The sequence below is a fragment of the Mauremys mutica genome, chromosome 18 (assembly GCF_020497125.1).
Source record: "Mauremys mutica isolate MM-2020 ecotype Southern chromosome 18, ASM2049712v1, whole genome shotgun sequence".
Taxonomy (NCBI): Eukaryota; Metazoa; Chordata; order Testudines; family Geoemydidae; genus Mauremys; species Mauremys mutica.
The window spans coordinates 22,566,020-22,585,812 of NC_059089.1; the positions used below are offsets into that span (position 1 = coordinate 22,566,020).

The 19,793-nt window shown below is 42.6% G+C and overlaps 1 protein-coding gene, 1 long non-coding RNA gene and 4 other non-coding genes across 9 annotated transcripts in view; 5 read left to right on the plus strand and 1 right to left on the minus strand.

Moving 5' to 3' along the window:
• The first annotated feature begins 1,397 nt into the window (after positions 1-1,397).
• On the plus strand, positions 1,398-12,043 carry LOC123352443. 4 transcript variants are annotated; one of them, XR_006574179.1, is made up of 7 exons: positions 1,398-1,473; positions 3,458-3,507; positions 4,508-4,553; positions 6,237-6,302; positions 8,508-8,612; positions 9,394-9,478; positions 11,634-12,043. It is a non-coding gene; the product is annotated as an uncharacterized LOC123352443 (long non-coding RNA). The 4 variants fall into 4 exon arrangements; XR_006574180.1 differs by having other exon boundaries at positions 8,508-8,597; XR_006574181.1 differs by having other exon boundaries at positions 1,456-1,473; positions 4,505-4,553.
• Positions 2,621-2,746, plus strand: LOC123352742. The gene has a single exon (XR_006574274.1). It is a non-coding gene; the product is annotated as a small nucleolar RNA SNORA17 (small nucleolar RNA).
• Positions 3,536-3,668, plus strand: LOC123352741. The gene has a single exon (XR_006574273.1). It is a non-coding gene; the product is annotated as a small nucleolar RNA SNORA17 (small nucleolar RNA).
• LOC123352739 lies at positions 5,264-5,397 on the plus strand. Its single transcript, XR_006574272.1, has one exon. It is a non-coding gene; the product is annotated as a small nucleolar RNA SNORA17 (small nucleolar RNA).
• Positions 7,319-7,449, plus strand: LOC123352743. The gene has a single exon (XR_006574275.1). It is a non-coding gene; the product is annotated as a small nucleolar RNA SNORA17 (small nucleolar RNA).
• Positions 11,813-19,793, minus strand: part of DIPK1B (divergent protein kinase domain 1B) — a 41,335-nt gene continuing 33,354 nt past the window's right edge. Inside the window, exons 3-5 of the mRNA XM_044992560.1 lie at positions 18,192-18,299; positions 17,051-17,227; positions 11,813-15,000 (exon numbers count right to left, since the gene is read on the minus strand). Of these exons, the coding sequence (XP_044848495.1) occupies positions 14,188-15,000; positions 17,051-17,227; positions 18,192-18,299 (1,098 nt within the window). The 3' untranslated portion in view covers positions 11,813-14,187. The remainder of the gene's footprint in view (positions 15,001-17,050; positions 17,228-18,191; positions 18,300-19,793) is intronic.

Consider the following 19,793-nt stretch of genomic DNA (forward strand, 5'->3'; position numbering starts at 1 on the left):
ATTCTATATTACCTATCCTTTTCCTAATGGTACATAATGTTATTAGCTTTTTTGACTGCTGCTGCACATTGAGTAGATATTTTCAGGGAACTGTCCTTGATGACTCAGATCTCTTTCTTGAGTGGTAACAGCTAATTTAAACCCCATCATTTTGTATAGTTGGGGTTATTTTTTCCATTTTGCATTACTTTGCACTTATCAATATTGAATTTTCATCTGCTGTTTTGTTGCCCAGTGACCCAGTTTAGTGAAATCACTTTACTCTTTGCAGTCCATTAAAAGCTTTTATGTTTTGTTTTTTATTTTGTAACTCTATTGATTTATGTGGAAGGAAAATATGGGTGCCGAAATTGAATAAGGCCCCAGTTCAGCAAGGCTCTTACGCTTGTGCTTAACTTTTTAGTTTAACATTGTTTTCCCATTGAAGGCTCAGATGATCAGGTGCTTTGCTGAAGTGCAGCCTATATTATGAAGAGACTGGGTTCTCGTCTTAGCATTTGAAACAATCAGTTTCTTTTAACACTAGTGGCAAGATATGTGTTTGACTTGGACAAGCACAACTTGAGCAGTGGTCTCTGTGGGCCATTGCTTTTTAAACCAGCCTCTCTGTTCATTTCAAGAGGAAAGTGTGTTTAGTAAGAGCTATTATCTATATGGTCCTATATGTGCACACCTTGAATATGGAAATGGTGCACCAGTCTTCCTCAAGCTCACCAGACTAGCTTCTCATTCGCTTTCAGTCCATCAGCCTCATTGCAGCTCTCTCCTCATAAGCATGCACATTGAGATATTCCAGGGGTAAAATCACTTCCTGGACAGGAATGGGTCTCTAATCCAGCCTTACCCCACTTCTCGTTCCTCCCCAAGGCTGATCTCCTCATTTCCCTTCCTTTCGTCCCCTGCCTTTACAGACCCCTTTCCAGTGTTGCCAACTCTTGAGCTATTTGGTGTTTCTCTTAAAGCTCCGTCTCCTGGAGTCATGGGATTCATTGAGACTGTTGCCATTGTAGGGTTTGGTTTGGTTTTGATTTGTTTTATTTTATTTAGGAAACCTGTGTGTCTAGCCTGCATGGCTGGGGAAGGAAGCTGGGAAATGTGAGCTGTATAGGCTCAGACACCAGGAGGAGCAATAAAAAGCACAGCTATTTTGAATGTATTTAGCTGTTGAACAGAGCCAGGCTCGAGCTTTTTGAACGCCAGGGGTTGGCCATATTGGCCCCCCGTTTCTTTTCGCTGCACTTCACGCTCCTGTCCAGCAGGGGGAGTGTCTGCGACCACGAGGCAGCCGCGGGCCGCGGAGAACAAGGTGTTTTGTCCTTCTAGGGCACCCGTCGGGCAGCTCTATATAAGTGGGAGGCGCGGGCCGCGGAGGACAAGGTGTTTTGTCCTTCTAGGGCACCCGTCGGGCAGCTCTATATAAGCGGGGGCCGCGGGCCTCGGGGCCCCTTTTTCTCGGCTAGCTGCAGAGCGGCGGTAAGTGCGGGGCGGCCGGGCCCTGCCCTCGCCGGACTGTGGGGGAGCTCGGCACCCCGCACCCCAGCGGGATCCTCCCCCGGGGGGGCGAGCCCTCGGGCCGTGCTCCGCTCAACGGTCACCCGCGGGGCTGGGCCCGGCTGTCCCCGCCCCCCCGCCCCGTATTCGCGCCCCCAGATTGCTCCTGGGGCGCCTCCCCGTGTATCTTGGGGCGGGTCTTCCCCGGGGTTCCGAACCCCGCCCCCGTTGGGGGAAGGGCCTGGGGTGCCCCTGTGACCCTGGTCGCCGGCTCGCGCTGCTCCCCCCTTTCGCACAGCGGGGTGGGTGGGTGGGGGGGGCGGTTGGCATTGCGGGGCTGTGGGGGGCTGTCGCGGGGAGCCGTGTAAAGCGGGGTGGCGGAGCGCCAGTGGGAACGGGGCCCTAGTGAGTGACCCGCTTTCGGGGTGCACGGATCCTGCTGGCTCCTTCCTCTTCAAATCGGCCATTTTAAAGGGGTTTGTGTTTTGCCGAAGCCTTGAGTACAAGCTGGGGCCCTACCGAATTCACAGCCATGAAAAATGCATCACAGGCCATGAAATCTGGTCTCCCTGTGTGGAATTGTGTGTGTGTGTGTGTGTGTGTTTAAAGGAAGGTTGGGACAAGGGGTGAAAGTGAGTATTTTAGAAATTTAAGTGGGGAGAAGATTTTGGGGAACTAAGGTAAATTAGGTATGGAGATCTATGAAACACGTTGTGCAGGCTGGCAGAGAGCTTGTGTTAGCTGCTACTCATTATGAAGCTGCTAAATTACATGGAAAATACATGAAATGTTTTCCTAATGTATGTTCTTTGGCACTGTTATGCAGCAAGTTAGATTAGGCGATCTAATGGTCCATTCTGGCCTTAAAAATGTATGAATCCTAAAATCTCACACTGTAACTTGCTTTGGGGGAAATTCCCTTGAGAGAGAGAGCAGTATGAGGTGTTACATACGCACACAACACAGTGCATGAATAAATGGGGGTGTAAAGAGGTTGTTATATGTCTTTATTGATGTCATGACATGTTTTCGTTTTATTGACTCAGTTTGTGCATCAGAATCTTCACCAATGTAATTAAATCATTGTGATTTGCCATTTATGTATGCCTCGTTTGACATTAGATGGGTTCCTTCCCCGAGTTTTGCAAAGTGGCTACCATGTCATCTTTCATTGGGTGGAAGAGAGCAAGGGGCTATGTCTGCACTTTGTGTTCTGAAACCCATGAGCACTCAGAATGATTAATAGCCTGACATTGTTTATAAAATAGACTTGCTTTGTTGGCGGCACATAAAAAACTGGATAAATGTGCCCTTGAAGTTTCAGACTTCTCCTGTTTTGAACTTCATTCATCAAAGAATACCTTGTACTACAGTGGGAAAACACTACTAGAAAGTTTGTGGAGCATTGTCTGTGTTTATCCTTTGAAATTATGGATCCACTCAGTAAATATTCCTATACCCATTTCACAGTTGGGAAACTGAGTAATGGAGAGAATATGATTTACCTATGGTCATGTAACAAATTGGTGGCACTACTGAGAATAGATCCCAGAAGTCCTGACTCCTAGTCCACAGCTCTAACCACTTGATTAATTTCTCCATATTTTTCATATGGAATTGGCTCTTTAGTTCTTCCTTGCTGTCCATTTTTTTTTTAGAACTGATGAAAACTTTCTAAAGCTCTCCTTCTAATCCGATTCTGTGGTCAGGTTAGTCAAGGGACACCTCTTGTAAAAAACCACTGATCTTGCTGTAGGGCTGGTGGAAAGTAAAATTATTTGCAAAGATGATGTACATGTTTTATCCTCATAAGGTTTAAAAAAAAATGGTTCTGTTCAGTTTGGCTGTAGTGCTTAGTCTTCCAAACTGCTCTCAGCCACACACTGATACCCGAATAGTGGGCCTCTGACGCGCGTGTCTAAATGAGTATAATAAATGCTCTATTTTCTGTTTCCTTTTTTTACAGGGGGGCAGATGTGAATACTGCAGACACAGGAGTTTTCTCCTAGAGCTGAGGTGAGCATCATTTCATGCAGGTTCACTACATGCCCCTAAAGGCGTTGCAGATATGGTTGCTGTGCCATGTTTGTGTCATCAGGTGGCAGAGAGGAAGAGGCTGTGTCTACGCTCAGTGTTCTGAAATCATGAGCACTCAGAATGATTAGCAGCCTGACACTTTTTAATATAAATGTAGTAGTCAGTGAAAGGTGCTGGATCCTGAGTTGTGAAGATAGAAGTTTTCTGTCCAGTGCAGGTATCATATGTTCAGGAGCAGGGCCAGTTTCTCTTCCCTGCCCTGTTCCAATGTGTTCACCTCTGGGCAAGAAGGTAATTGGTCTCTCTACCTATTCCATTGGGGCAAATTGTGGTGATGCCTTTTGCAATGTGGACAGTTGTCCTACGTTGGATTGACACCAACTAACCTGTTGTGCATTACCAGTAGATAGCTGTTCAGTGGCTAACCATTTTTAGTTACAGTACTACCAGCTGGAGCTGAATTTTAATCAGCAGCCTAGAATTGATGAGTATTGTATTCCACCAGTACCAGTCCCCTTCAATCATTTGGTATCCTCAGATGATGTCGGTTCTAAAGAAGCGTAAAGAGGATGAACAAGGTCTTTTGTGAAAATTTGCTGTTTTGATCAGCAGGAGTAGGGAGCTCTAACCTTGTTTATGTACCATTGTGACCTGGTGTTTCCGTGAACTGCAATTTACTCAGTATTTGGCCATCTTTAAAATGAAAGGTGGAGCTGCCCTGATATTTTACTCTGCAGACTGGGATCCTTTCATGGAAATAAATGCCCATCTAGCAAATAATCCCCCCCCCCGCGCCCTCCATTTGTTCAAGGACATTATGTTTGCAGAAGTGAGCCTGAATCCACTCTGCTTCTCTGAAATATCCTAGATCCAAACATCCCAATCCTTTCCATCTCTCTTGAATTATAATTCCTTTCCATGCCAATTTTTAGAATGATTATAATTGCTGTACAATGCATTTTGTCTTTTGGGGAAGAAGAATCAAAAGATAACATGGTCCCAGAAGTCTGCATCCTAGACATGAGGTGAGCATGAAGACCGTGTACATTCTAAATAGTACTTCCGTATATCAGAGACCATCAGCTAAGCCCTTATGTAGACTAGGAATTAGCATGTGTTTCCTAACAATGTTGACAGCCTGAAGTGTACACAAGGAGATGTGCCTTTAACACATGTTAAGCTGACATGTTAAAAACGATGAGGAGTCCAGAGGCATCTTAAAGATTAACAGATTTATTTGGGCATTAGCTTTGATGGTAAAAAAAACCACTTCTTCAGATGCATTTGAAGAAATCCTCATAGTTTTTGTGGATAAAGACAAACATGGCTACTACCCCTCCAATACTGTGTTAAACACACGGTCTTGTCTACACTAGCCTGTTAGTATGTGTTGTCTAGACCAGAATTTGGAAGTAGTTAGCTAAGTCCTTGATGTACAGCTGTACAATTAAAAACAGATATAAACTGCAAAATGGCAGGTATTTGCATTGCTTTAGATTGCTGAGAGGTGGTGGGAGAGATGAGAGCTGTCTCAGAGGAGCTGCTTATGAAATTCAGCAGCTGTTTGAGTTTTCTAAAGCCCCCTGTTTTCTAAAGTAAGTGGATAGAGGCGATTATATGTGTTGATATCAGTCTCATTGTTGAGGTCCTACTTCGGATTTCTTTTTTGTTGCTGCTTTGATTTTATTGTGGAAGAATCACTACTTCTCTTCAGCATCCTGTGTGTTAATAGTCCCATGCCCCTAGAGGCATTACACATGTGGCTGTCATGCCATGTGTGTGTCATTAGGTGGCAGAGAGGAAGAGGCTGTGTCTACGCTCAGTGCTCTGAAACCTGTGAGCACTCAGAATGATTAGCAGCCTGACATTGTTTCCAAGGATGCCTGCTTTCTCCAGAGGATTGGGGAAAGATGGCGCAAATGTCCTTTGAAAGGCAGTTAAAAGCACACTAATTTTAGCTGCATCAGGAAAAGGCCCTACATCCTTGTATGCAAGGACAAGTAGAAGTGACTGTTCTATTCTCAGGAACTCCTCAGTCCTATGCTTGCCTTTGAAACTGTCTTCTGTGGCCTTGGGGAAATTGCCACTTGGTGTCAGTTCTGCTATATCTAAATTGGGGATAACATTTTAATACCCCTCAAGAGGTTTTTTGAGGGTTATACTTTTAAAGCACTTTGAAGACAAAAAGCATCATATAAATGCTAAATCTGGAATGAGAGTGACTTTCCAGTTTATCTAATGCCACATGAAGAGTTCTCCCAGTATACCTATAGCAGTCTAATTATACAGCTGTAGTTTTGCTGCTTAATTTCCCATGTAGGCAAGCCGTAAGTAATGCTTCTATTTAAAATGTTAATCCATTAGCTTCAGTTCTGGGTTTGTGAGACTAGGCAAACTTCTTAATGAAAGAGCAAAGAGAGAAATTCTGGTTATTTATGAACTGAAGTAGAAATATTTGTGGCTATTTTGTTGGCATGCAGCATGGTTGAATGTATACAGGTTACACAGTGCCCAACAAGGTGGGTAAGCAAATGATGTATGAATTGTAGGAACATTACTGAGTTCATGCAGTGCCTGCATGGAAATAAAAGAACAGTTCAGTGGGTTTTACATTTGAATGCATAATTTTAAAATAGGGAGAACTGAGAAGTATTTTAAAATCAGTGCCTTGCTTTGCAAATGTTTGATATTCTGTCTCCTATTCATAGTTGCTCTTGAGGAAGGAGGACAGCACTAATTTCCTTTGAAATGGTGTAACGTAAATGCTGTTGAAGGTACGTACTATGGCATCCTTTGCACCGGAAGCTAATATTCCAGGCATGACATCAGTTACCACAACTGCTGGTGCTAGTGAGTTGGAGCATAAAAACTGATGTTTAAGGGACATCATGGTCCGGTTATTTAAAAAAAAATCATATTTATTTTAAAAAGTCCTTATCTGTCACTAATAAACTGTTAGATGCTTGAAAACGAAAGGTCTTAAAATGTAATTTACCTTCCATCATTTTTGCTGATTTCCCCTCCCCTCCTTTACTGATCCTAATTTAGATCGGACAATGAAATTAGATTGGTAGTTTCACTTTCTGGTTCTCTGAAGCACTTTGCTTAGAGTTATGTTTAGGTTACTTAGGCTGAAGGGGATTTTTAAATTCAACCTGTAAACTGTTTTCCTGGAATTAAAAACTTTGAGTACATTTCAATTTATACCTTATATTTCTACAACGTTCATTTTGGATCTAAGTTCCCAGACCATCTATCGTTAATTTTGAGAAACTCTGAGCAATTACTTTTTCCTACTTTTTGTCCATCTTTGTTTTTTAAGCCTTAAAGAAAAGCCCAATAACCATGGAAGGCAGTCCTACAATGCATTCATTATTTAATTTAGAACAATCATGATCATATATCGTTGTTCACTGGGTTTGGGCTAGAACTTTTTTCCTGGCTCATGTAGGAAACTGATAAAATGTGAGAGCTCTCACATTTTATGTTTTATACGTACATTTTAATATTTGTAAGCACTATAAAATTAATGTGCACACAAGCAGAACTACATAACTTTCATCATAATATTTACTGATAACAGCAACTACCTTTGAAACCAAACTGTCTCAGATGTTTGTGTGTTAACACTGCTTAACCCTCTGGCACAGGGCAGGTCCATCACTAGTGTGTCAGCATTGTGGAGACATATTAGCCTCTTAAGTTCAGATAGCTAAACTAGATGTTTGCTACTTCACTTGGCAAGGCTGTGTTGTTAAATTTTCCTTTTACTGTTGCCTGCTAATCAGTTACTGCCCCGTGGAGACGTAAATACGACTGCAGTGTTGTCTTTATGCCAGAGGGGGGCAGAGAGGAAGCATTGGCCGCTTTGAGTCTATATCCTTAAAGAGTGGATGAAGATATTTACAGTGGCTAAACAATTTATTAATTTGGGGAGGAAGGGTGGAAGGGCCATCTGTTTTCTTTGCATCAGACTGTTCTGTAGAGATTGAGTTTGTGTTAAGGTTTTTACACAACCATTTCAGCAAATGAAAATCGCTTACCTTTTAAAGCACATTTAAGGACTGCTCCGTTTCAAATTAAATTGGTCTTAATGCATTAATATAGCAATTAACTTGTAATACAAAGTTATTAAAGCACAGCACTTCTCTCAAATGTCTCAACAACAAAATTATGCTAAATCTAGTAGACACATTTGTTAAAGAACTTTAACGCTGATTGTGTTTCCACACGTCTGTTTGCAAAATCCTTTCAAACACTGCAAAAGCATTCATCATATGTCACAAGTTTGTAATAAAACAGACGTTAATTCAGATATGTTAAAGGGATAGATCAGCTAAAAGAATACGCTTTCAATAGCCAATCCAAACTCTGTGCAGAAATTCAGTGAAGTCCTTTTATAAGAGAGGAATAAACTTTACAGTGCATCCAATGATGAAATGCTTTGATCTAACTGTGTTTTTAAAAAAAAAAAAAAAAACCCCGAACTTTTCTTCAAAGGTGCAACATGGCTTGTAAGTTTTCTAATGAGTTTATATGTTAATGCATCTGCAAAGAAGCTTGACCTCCAAGCTAATGAGCTGTTAAGGAGCAAAGATATAAACATGTTGTAATAATTATGCAACACCTATGCCATCTCGGGGGTATAGTGCAGATAGCCCTCCACTGTACTGGTGGTGTAAGGTGACTGAAGAGGAATAGGCTATGGCCAGACTGAGCATTCTAAAACTCCTGAAGGCTTTGACTAATAGCCTGACAAAATTTGGCAGTGCTGAATGCTGGAAAATGTCCTCATTAAGTGGGCATTAGAGGAGCCAAAGGTGCCATTAACCAAGCGAGTAGCTGGTGGCTGCAAAATGAGCCATTTAATTGAGAAAAGGCACTGCCTGATAGCAGTGGCTTCTTAAAAGAGTGTTAATAAGGTTGAAGTGGATTTCCCAACATGTTAATAGTGCTAGTTAATAATTATCTTCCCAAAGGCAGACAGCAATCCAGATATGGACTACACCTTCCTGGGGGACTCATCCATGGTTCTGATTTTCAGCCATTGAAAATACCAACCTTTTAAAGTAAGACATGTGGAAGTAAGTGAGAAAAATAAGATATCAAGATGACCTATGTATAAACAAAATGCAGCTGTTGCTTATTGTATGTAACAAAAGGTATAAATGCTTGCTGTAATTGTTTACCTGGAGAGAGACCTGTTTAGCTGTCTCCCGCCACGCAATTGCTGGAGATAATAAGTATCTGACTTTGCTGCACCCAACCAGAGAGTGAGAACTGTTTTTCTCTGACAGACATGTTTTGAAAGAAAAAATATTGTTCACATTGACTCATACATCAGAATCTAGAACCATTCCATGCTGTGGCATAATCTCTAAAATGAGTCTTTACCATTGCATATGTTGCATTTAAATCACAAATATCCAAGATGTGAATATTGGGGAAAATAAAGTGCTTTTGAGACTGCATTCATACCCCATGTGAGGAGAGCTTGAGGGGGTGGAGTTCTAGCATAGCATATTGAAAGCTGTGCTGGAAGGAGATCAGTAGTAAAATGGTAGCCAGTTAAGAATCAAGATATTTAAAAGAGTAGAAAAAAGAAATGATCCGCATAATTACAGTCTGAGATGTTGAGCAGAATTTAAGGTAATGGCTTTTTTGGACTAACTACACAATTAAGTAATGGTCTGACTTAAACCAAGGAATACAAAGAAATTAAGAGATTAGGTTATTGTTCTAGTTACAGCTCACTGATTAGATATTGCATATGATACCTAATGAAAGTCACTGTTCCAAGACCTGGACACAGCTAAATGAGTTCAAGAGAAACTAAAAGCCTATGTTCCACTGTGTGCTCTCTAGCTGGCAGTGAGGAAAATACCAGCCTTCCTAAGGATTAAACAGACGAGCATGGACACCTCAGTTGAGCTCAACGTTACTTTATCAGGTATTTATATGTAATTTCCTGCCAATGTAATTAGCATCCCTGTTAACGTTTGAGACACTGCAAATAGAGGTAGTAAGTTAGGACTTCAACACGTTTGATTTAAGCACTCCAGCAGTCTGAGGGCTGCAGTTGTAAAATCACCATAGCCATGTGGTGTCAGGCCTTTGAGGGTCTGAGTTTGAGAGAATGAAAGTGTCTCGACACAAGTGTTAATACGGAACAAACAATGGTTTGTGGAACTGTCATATGATTTCATATTTCAAGATTTTTTAATTCATGTATCCCCACCAACATCTTGAACTCATGAAAACAGGAATATGATGGGAAAGCTGTAAGACAAACTTGGAGGATTTAAAAAAAAACTCGGAAGAGTTGAAATATTACTGATCTAGTGAGAAACTTAGTAAAACGTCAAGACGCACATGTATTAAGAAAGGTTTAAAATGGGCATTGTTGCATATTCTAAATTAAACATAAAACCTGTCTTGAGACCCAGTTTAGCTTATGCTGCCTTTACTTTTTCTTCTAGGGTTGTCTTAGAATTCATACTTACTATATATGGCAATAATCTCTTCATAAATATTGCTATAATTTGGTTTCTGCATCAGGTTCGCTTATCTGCTGCCATGGGCTTTTACCTGCAGCTTGTGGCAATGGTGTTATTATCTGAGATGGGTTCGTTATTAGTCAATATGCCCAGAAACTACTACAACTCGATATTAGTCAAATTAGTTGCCAAAGGAGATGAAGTAATTTGCATAATAGCAAAGTAATAAAACCTTAGTAAATAACTAAGGCTGGATCCAATCTGTTGGAGTGCAGCTGAGAATGATAAATCCTTGATTGCAAATGATTTTGGGGAAAAATCCTTCCTTTGGTGCAGCTCAGCGGCATCCTGGGTAATGCTCTCTGTTGCTATTGGAGACCCAGTTTGAATACCAAGAGCCAAAATCCAGGCTAGACTTCATAAGGGTGTTTAAATAGCTGCATCTTAATACTGAGCAGCCATAGGAAGGTGTGAGTTAAAGTAAGAAAGAGTTGGAGCAGGTGCAGGACTGCTTAATTTAGCCTCTGATGTCCTTCTGTTATTGATCCTCCCTGTACATCCCTCTTGCAGCACCTCCACATAGAAATTACACTAACGTAGATTCTCAATCTCAAGCCTACTTGCTGACGTAATCGTGCAGTTTAGTTTTGGCTCTGATTGATACGGGCTTGGAGCTGCTGTGAGGTTAGCACACAACTTTTAGTTTTGAGGTGGGAGGCAGAGAGAGAACCTTGCATTGCTCACCAGTAGCATCTGCACATCTTGAGATTTGCTATTGATGCTTCGTTCCTCTTCCGTTGGAAGGAAGGTGGCTACAAGTTGGATTTACACTGGTGATTAGCGGGGAATGTGGGAACTGGGAGAGGACTCTGAGGGATGCAGAAGACCCTCACAAGCAAGAAAGGATTGGGAAAAAGAGCTTATGGCTTGCTAAACTCAAATGATTAGGTCTTTAACCTTTTTCCTGAGTGACCCGTATCCTGAAGCTGATGGTTCAGTGTTGCCCAATAACCCTATGCAAAAATGGAATCCCTTGCTGTGGACAAGTCACGAGGTTGTGAATGGCTTCTTAACCTTGTATCCTCTTTGTTAAATGGGCCCTGAGTATTCTTTACTGGAATGAAATTCAGCTCGGTGCATGCACATAGCCATATTCATGACTTAAATGCATTGTCAAAGGGATTCATAGTTTGCATAGGACCTCCTGCAAGGCCTTCAGTGCTGGGATAAATTTTACCCACTGAGAGTCCATATTGCTTTGTTTCTTAGTAATGTCCACCTGCCACTGTTCTTGGGCACGGAGTGGTTAAAATGGAAGCGCCTTTCGAATTCTTAATTTATCCGTTGTAATGACTTTACTGGAAAACTGGGTTTCATTTTATGGAGCTGTTTTTCTTTGAGAAATGAAAATCTCTGAATAGTCCTTGTATCATAACTGACTCTGTTCAACATCCTTGGTTCATTGGCTACAGGGACATCATCATCTTGTTGCCAATCAGAACAGAGATGTATGTTCATTTTAAATGTGTACGGTACTCGGATGCTGTACCACAGTGATCAGCAAGGTCTTAAATGCAGGGACTGATCAGCTTCTATCTTTCCCCTCAGAGCCACAATCAGAAGTATCAGACCAGATGTGCGTGAGGAGCAGTATGATGTACCTTCCTGGGCTACGGAAGTATTGCAATGTCTAGCACTATATTTTGAGGGTGGCATTTATTTGAAGTTCTTATTCTAATATGCTGGGGCACTTTGTTTGCAGATGACGCCTGTAAGTTTGTGTTTTCTAACAAGCCTGGCAGCAGCAAAAGAAACCATTTGGGGTCTCTGCACTTGAAGTTTGCTAGATATATCTTTAGCCTCTGCCATGCACTGGCTCAAAGACGCTGCAAGCACTACAGACAGTGAATGTGAATATAATATGTGGTGATGTAAATATATTCTTTGCAACTCTAAATGTTCTCTGTAACCTGTTTAGCCAAGGTGCAATAAAGAATAAATAGCTATCCTGATCTTCACGCTGCTTGTGCGTGTGTTCCTGATAAACTACATTATATGTTATATGCATGTATTTCCCAGGCATTTTCAGATTAGCAAATGCCTAGTGAAACCATAGAGCCTAAAGTTTAAACTGACTTTGTTCCTGGCTTGGGGTGGGGGCTTCATTTAAGTGTCAGTCTAAAGAGAAAAGGGGCCTACCCAATTAATCTAAAGTGAATTATATTGATGTATTCACAGTACCATGAGTAATAGCCATTTAAACCATTCCAATTTTTTTTATTTTTAAATTGCATTCAAAAAATTACTTAAATTCACTTCTGGTTCAACTGGCAAAAGATGGAAAATCTGGCACTTAACTAGGCAGGATCCTTAAAAAAAACTATTCAACCTAGTGCCCTTTTAATGCAATAGCATGCATTGCGTTCGGATTGTTGGCCTTGCCTTTGCATTTCTAGGCCCCTTTCTTTTCCTTTTTTCCTACCCACTGTAGTTTTATAGTATTTAACAAGTCAGAGGAACTTCTGTGGACATAACACAATGAATCTGAAACCCCAAACAAACAAACAAAATACCCCCCACAAAAGATTCTTAGCCTTCTGGTGCATGAATTACTGTGGTGCAAAGCTGGCCTGGCTCTGGGAAAGCAAGTTAGACTGGCTGCAAGCTAGATTTAAAGCATTGTTGCCACTAAAACATTTTCTCCATAAATAACAGTTGAGTGGTGATGATGATCTTTAGAACTAATAGAAAGGACTGATATCTCCACTCCAAAGGGCTCATAACTTTACAGCTGTGACATTAAAGATTGCTTTCAGAGGCCATATATCCTGTGGGACAGAATTTTTTTTTCTAGCGATTGTACTTCAGATGTGCTTCACTTCACAAAGCTACTGTCAGATCACCAGCATGCAGTCTATCCGAATGGATAAAATTGTGCAGGGAATGGAGAACCAACAATAGTTTACATAAACTAAACACCCCACTCAGTCCATGTGTTCAGAGCATCTTGAATGCTAAAGGATTATTATAAGTAAATACAAATGGAAACAAAGGGTCAGTATTTCAATAGCAGGTAGCGGTCAGACAACCAATTGAGATTTGTTTTTGTTGCCTACTGAAAAATTGTCTGAAATTCCTTTTTTTATTTGGGGGCAGGGGAAGAGCAGTGGATTAATGGGGGATTAGTTTTACCTTTCCAGTCAAATCCTGTCAATTTAAAAAGTGCCGATTAAACCAAGAGGTGGATTTGGACCTGAACTGGTGTCTAAGCACTGTTTTTCTCTTGATGTGGGGAATACAGTATACCATGTAGCATATATGCCACTATGTTAATTTGGTTTGTGTCTGCCTGGGGACTTTCTGTATTTGTATAGGTCTGTTTTATCCTTATGTTATAGCCATCAGTGTTTTCCTTTAACTGTAATCATTGTAACACATTAAACAATGCAAATGGGTAATGGTGCGGTCCACCAGGTAATGCTCCTTCTCGCAAGCCTAGCAACTGTTTACACGAAACCTAGAATTTGCCAGGACCTACCTACTATGTGGTCAGGCAGTTCAGGAAGGTGTGTAACAACCAGAATCAAAGTGTGTGGGGCTGAGCTTGTCTAGTGGCTCCCTACACTATGTCTGAATTTTACAGTATCAAATTCAGACATTAAAATAAATTGTGCAGACTCCAGGGTGGGATACTCTACCCTTTTAAGAATCACCAGGATGCTGGTATTTAAAAGGCTGTTTGCCATTGATGTACCAGTGCTACTCTCACAAAAGCTATTTATTTACATCAGAGGTGTTCATCAAAATAAGATATGACAATTACAGCATGATTCATACTCTGCACTTGTGATTGTTCCTTGATTAGCAGGAAAGAGGTGCAGCTTGACTCGTTCCTCTATCTTCCCCCAAACCTATTCAGCCAGGCTCTTGGTATTTCTACTTTGCATCATGTTCTTTACAGCACGCTATTGATGATTTTGCTGAGTGGCAATGGGTCATTGATGCTTTACGGGAGGGGTGGGGGGGAGGGCATCATACAGGAAAAGGCTGCAACCATGTGAACTACCTGCTTCTGATGCATTCTCTCTGGCAGAATGAAGAGGCATGACCGTCTATCCTTAACTGGATACCAACACTATAGCCTACCATCCCGGCTGCCCCGTTAGGAATATTTGGTATTTGAAATCTTCTTCCAAAGCAAGGTCTTGAGATTGTTCAACACAAGTGAGTGGTGCACTTCCATCTGGCTAGCCAGGCCGCTAAGGGTCATACAAGTTCGTAGCTGCTTCTGCAGCTCTTCTTTCAAGTCAGATGGCGCTCCGTACAGCAAGTAATCCTGCAGTAGTCCACAGACTTTCGCCAGGTTGGGCTGGACCATGTCGCCCTTGCACTGCTTCATGAGTTTGTCGCAAGTTGCCATGCAGTCCTTCCCATAGGTGCAGTCCACATTCTGCTCACAGTGACGTCCCTTGAGGAAACCTCTGATTGTCATCTCTGTTGCCACCTTCCTCAGGTTGACCATTTTGAAGTCATAGTTGTCGTTGTAGCCCACATTCTTAAAGCTAGTTTCACAGATGTAGAAGTTCCCGTACGTCCCATGGAATATCTCCTCCACAAACTCCAAAAGGCCGATGGCGATTTTTGCTCTCCTGGGCCAGGCTGGGGCAAACCACTGGTGAATAAGCCGGTGGATGGCTGAAGGCAGCAATGGCTGGAAGAAGTGAGGGACATTAGTACCATAGAGGGAGTTGTGAGGGATCTTCTCCGTGACATACAGGTCCCCACAGTGCCCCAACAATTTGGAGGTGTGCTCTTTCTCATGCAAGGAGAGCATGAGCAGGAATTCATTTAGATGAAGTAGAGCCCAGATGGATTTGGCCTCTGCCAGAGATACTTTCCCATCTCTGTTCACATCTGCCATGGTGATGATTTGGTTCACCAAGGCTGCAAGTGATGTCTGATCTCCTAGGTTAGCCTGCAAATCGATAAGAAATTGCATCAGCTCTTTAAATTTTACCCATTGTGTACATTAATTCAGGGCAGAGTAGTAGGGTGCTGCTTTCTGAGTGAGGTAAAAGTGCTAGAACACCCCCGAGACACGCGCTCTGCTGCAGCCAGCTGGTTACAGCCCTTCAGATTCTCAGTGATTTTGCTGCTGAGAGCTGCTCTAATGTGGGAAAAGCCCTCAAGGGGGATAGGCAGAGTGCAGCATGCTCTGGACACACCTTTGTGCCTGTCCGCTACCCTTGGGGCATAGTGGTTCTACACCCATTGGGGCCAGCCCCAGGGAGTTGCAGCCAATCTGGGATCAGAGCCCCCAACCCCTTCTTCACAATATTGCAATTTATTCTAATTACAAAAGAGTTAATACATCTAAAGTTAAAATAAGAGGATGTCATCTTAACACCCTGATTTAGGTTCAAACGTTACCGCTAGATTGCACAGGAACAGTAGAGACTCACATTAAAACAGAATGGCTTTGAAAGTCTGCTTGCAAGTTCCTACTTTTGCATTTTAACCTGCTTGCTATCAGGAGGTGGAGCTAGACTAAATATTTTCAAATACGCAATTCTAGGGGGAGAGAAACTAGCATATTGGGATGAAAGTAGGGGTGAGTGTTCCTAACATGTTTCTGAACATTTGGGGACTCTCTTCTGCAGAAAGTACAGCAGCAGTCTGTGGTGTTCTAATTAATCTGTGCAGTCTCCCTTTAAGAAAATTCCCTTTTTTATACCTCTTGAAAGAGGATAGCTTAGAAAAGGAGTTAAAAGGAAGCCAGTGCTTGTCCACTTTGAGAAGCCAGAAAACTTAATTTCAGGCGTGTGTCACATAAGATCACTAATTTCTCTTCCCATAATGCAGGTTTTATCCCTGCCTCACTTGGAGGGAATTACCAACTGAGAAGTGATTTGAGTATTTCTAACAGGATGACTTAAAGTGTAATCAAATAACATGGCCTTTAGGGCTCTAGATACAGTTTTATTGTTTCATCCACACCAGCGTGAAAAGTAGCAAGTGCTTAGCAGCACACAGCAGTGCTACCCCACAGTTGTAGGCTTGGATGCGCTGAATACCTCAGTCAAGTAGAGACCACCTTTATAACTCCTTCAAATAGAATGGTATCTGAATTGGAATCTGGCTGGATCACTGGGATTATAAACTACTCCCTAGCAAAAGGGCACTGGGCTGCTTTTAAAAGTCATGAGTAGAGGTGGTCAGGAAAAAAAGTAAAAGTTGCAATAAGCAAAAGTTTTTACTTTGGGTTTTTTTATAATTTGATCAGTGTGGTTGTGGGGTGCATTTTAATTCAACATTTTTAAAAAATCATTTTTGACAATGGGAAAAATGAACACTTTCAATGAAAATGTTCAATACAGCTACATTCAAACTCAAATGGTATTTTAAAGACAAAGACTTAAGTGCTTAGACCCTCTATATAAATTCAAAATAGAATGATGCCCCAATAGCACTGCATTAAAAACAGTAAGAGAGTTCCCTTAACTGCTATATAAACACGCATGGGACATTGCCCAGGGCTCTGTATTAGCAATGCTGAGAGAAGAGCTAAAAAGGGCCTTTGACCCAGATCCTTAAAGATATTTGGCTCCTAACTTCTGTTGAAATCAATGGGAGGGAGCAGCCCGAGTCCCTTTCTGACTGACTGTAGGGGTTGGTCTTGCAAATATAATTCCAAAATGAGACTGAAATGTACCCTCGCACCTAACACAGTGATTTTGTTCGACACATATCCTTATCTAGTGGTTCCTACACTATCTGCTCTGGGGATTATCTTGAACATGACAATATCACACAAAGCCTCACTCTACAACAAACAGTGGGGATCGGAGTCCTTCAGACAGGACTGGATCTTTTCAAGGATTACAGGGGATAGAAGAATGCGTTTAGCTTAGGCTTCTCCCCACTGGCAAGCACTGTTGCTGATCCCAAGGACTTCCAAACAGAGGTGATAATACCCTGTCCGGAAAAATGCAATGTGAGAGCTTGGGTGCCTCAGCAACACTGACTTTTAGGAAGTTCAGGAGCATCTCTCTGAATTCGTCCATGGATGTCCCTCTTGTAGGCTTGTCAAAGAGAACCAGGTCCTTCCTGGGCACTGAATCGGGGTTGCTGTCTGCCTTTAAAGCATCTTCAATACCACATTTAATGATCACTTCTTTCTCCATCCAGCGCCCCCTGTAAACCTGGACCAAAGCAGAGGTAAGTGACCATGGGAAGATTGACTGGCTGAAAGCAAATGCAAATAATTAATTGGTGAGTTCTTGAAGGGTTCCCAGGAGAGCCCAGTGGCTGTGAGGCCCATTGGATGATATCAGTGAGATTCCTTCCACTAATTCCATTTAGTTTAGTATTGGTAACAGTAAGAGGGTGAGTTGGCAGCCATGCAGCCCTCTATCTGCATCACAGGCACCACATGGGCAGAGGCAGTGCAAGCTTCGCCTACGCTGCTGTGCCAACCTCACTCAGAAGGGTTCTGGGTGGCCCACTCAGTCCCTGGCCTTTCCACTGACGCAGGAAGTGCAGAGGCACATGGGGGGTAACCACAGTGGAGGTGGTCTGGGGAGTGTGTTCACCCACCTATGAAAAGCAGCCCCACAGAACTGCCATGGTAGCTCAGCATTGCACCAAGTCTTCTCCATTTTATTTAAGGGGGATCTTGGATGCCAACTCCAGTGAGTTCAGGTAAGCACTGCGTCCCCACTCTTCTAATGGCTTCCGTACAGCGATGTCTTGTCAATGCCACCCCCAGCAGGGGCCAGGAGAAGCTGGTTGACCTGCCTCCTCTCCAAGGGCCTGATCCAAAGTCCGTAGGAAGGCTCCCAGGAACTTCCATGGACTTTGGATCAGACCCTCCCTGCTTTGACTGTAGGAGACTGGCCAGGGGATGGATGAGGTTGCTTAGCAGCACAGGCTGGCCTGCAGCTCCAGAAGGAAGCAGCATCCACTGAGGTCTCTAAGAAGCTCAGCCCAGACCTCCCAAGCAAAAGCCAGTTGTGACGAGAATGGTGCAGACCAGGCTCTGAGGAGTATGGGGTGTGCACAGCACGCAGCTATCTTAAAGGGGCACCAGTAGCCTACTCCCACTGTGGGAAGAGACTCATTTACCCACCAAGTTAAGTTCCCAGAGCTCAGACAGCTCCTACCTACCTGCTGAGTGGGGGATGAGGAAAGACACTGCTGGAACACCAGGGTGTGCTCCTCACACAGGTCTTTGCACGTTGAGCCAGAAATGATCCCCTTCTTGTACTGATCGCACTGGGGAGAGGGAGAGAGAGGTTAGCCAACTCATTTGCAGGATCAGAGGCATAATATGACTGCCAAGGGCAACAAATGAAAGGCGGGTCAGACAGATTTAACCTTAATGCAGAATGCAAACAGCCAATTCAAAGGAACCAATCGCCCCATCTGACTGTGGCACTCTCTACTCACTGTCCTGCTCCATGTAAATCTGTCAGCCGAGTCATGCAGGATGAAACCTGCAGCTGTCCAGCCTACCCACCACCATTTTCACAGGGGGTTAACTTCCATGCTTGCTGCTAAGGCTTTTAAATACTGATCTAGAACAGCTTGAGTTACTGGGAAAAAAACAAACCAAAAATTAATTATAAGAGGCAGCTGGGTTCAGTTCAGTTTCCGACTCTGTGACCCATGTGCAAATAAACACAGAAGAGCCTGTAGCAGCTGAGTGCTTTAACTATACGTTATGAACTGCTGCCAATCGTCTCTCTAAGTTAGCCTCTAAAATTGATGTAAAGTTCAGCCACTCTTGACTGAGAGATCTATGCTTCCCTCCGTGGGAGTTAAACACAGCCAGTCCAGAGCCATTGGACTCAAAATGAATCAGCATGCTTAGAAAACCAGCTGAATGATCAGCACAGTTTACATCTTTCCATATTCTAGCACCTCATTGGTTACGTTTTGAGATTTGCATCTTCCTCTGAGCACAGTGAGATGCTCTTCAGGCAGCTGGAATCCTATTTGCTCTCAAAGAGTGCATGGAACTTTAATGTGGTGTCCTCGTTACAGCTGCAGCCTTTTAGCTTTCGCAAGCCCGTTCCTGTAGGGTAACCCCACTAAAGGGGGAAGCCAACGACCCAGAGCCCAAAGGGGGCAGCAGTGCCAAGTGCAAGGAGCACAGCACCCCACACACCCTCATATTTTGAGAGCTGCACAGACTCCTGGGAGCGGAGAAGCATTTTGGTGTCTCCAGGGCTGGAACTTGTCCTTGGAAGAGCATCATTGCCTTTGTGGGGAGGTTTTTTGTTTCCAGTTCTCCTGTTCCTCCCCTGCTCCCCCCCATTGGTAAACAAACATCTACTACTAATTATTTTTTTTTAAATCATGGATTCAGGTGTAACTAGCTAACGGATATTGTACCTCGTACATCAAACTAAAGTGATGTTAATTAACTGCTATTTACTATAAACCTACAGTAAATGATTCAGAGCTTAGACTAGCTAATGGTTCAGTAGCTATATGGACTAGTTTTATATTGTTAGATATGTTTTAAATAGGTTTTATACAGTCTGGTCAAAAGGACACTGTCAATTAAAAAACATGCACAGTTTTCTGAAATTACATTTTAATCTATTGGTAGAAATTGACCAGCTAAAATGACCAGACATGCAGATTAGAGGAAAATATATACTTGCTCTGTTTTTCTGTTTGTTTACTTTGTGCATTCAATAGCATTTTGCTTATAGTCAGTTTCACAGTTTCCTCTGCTCAGGGGGGGCTTTCAGCCAGTAA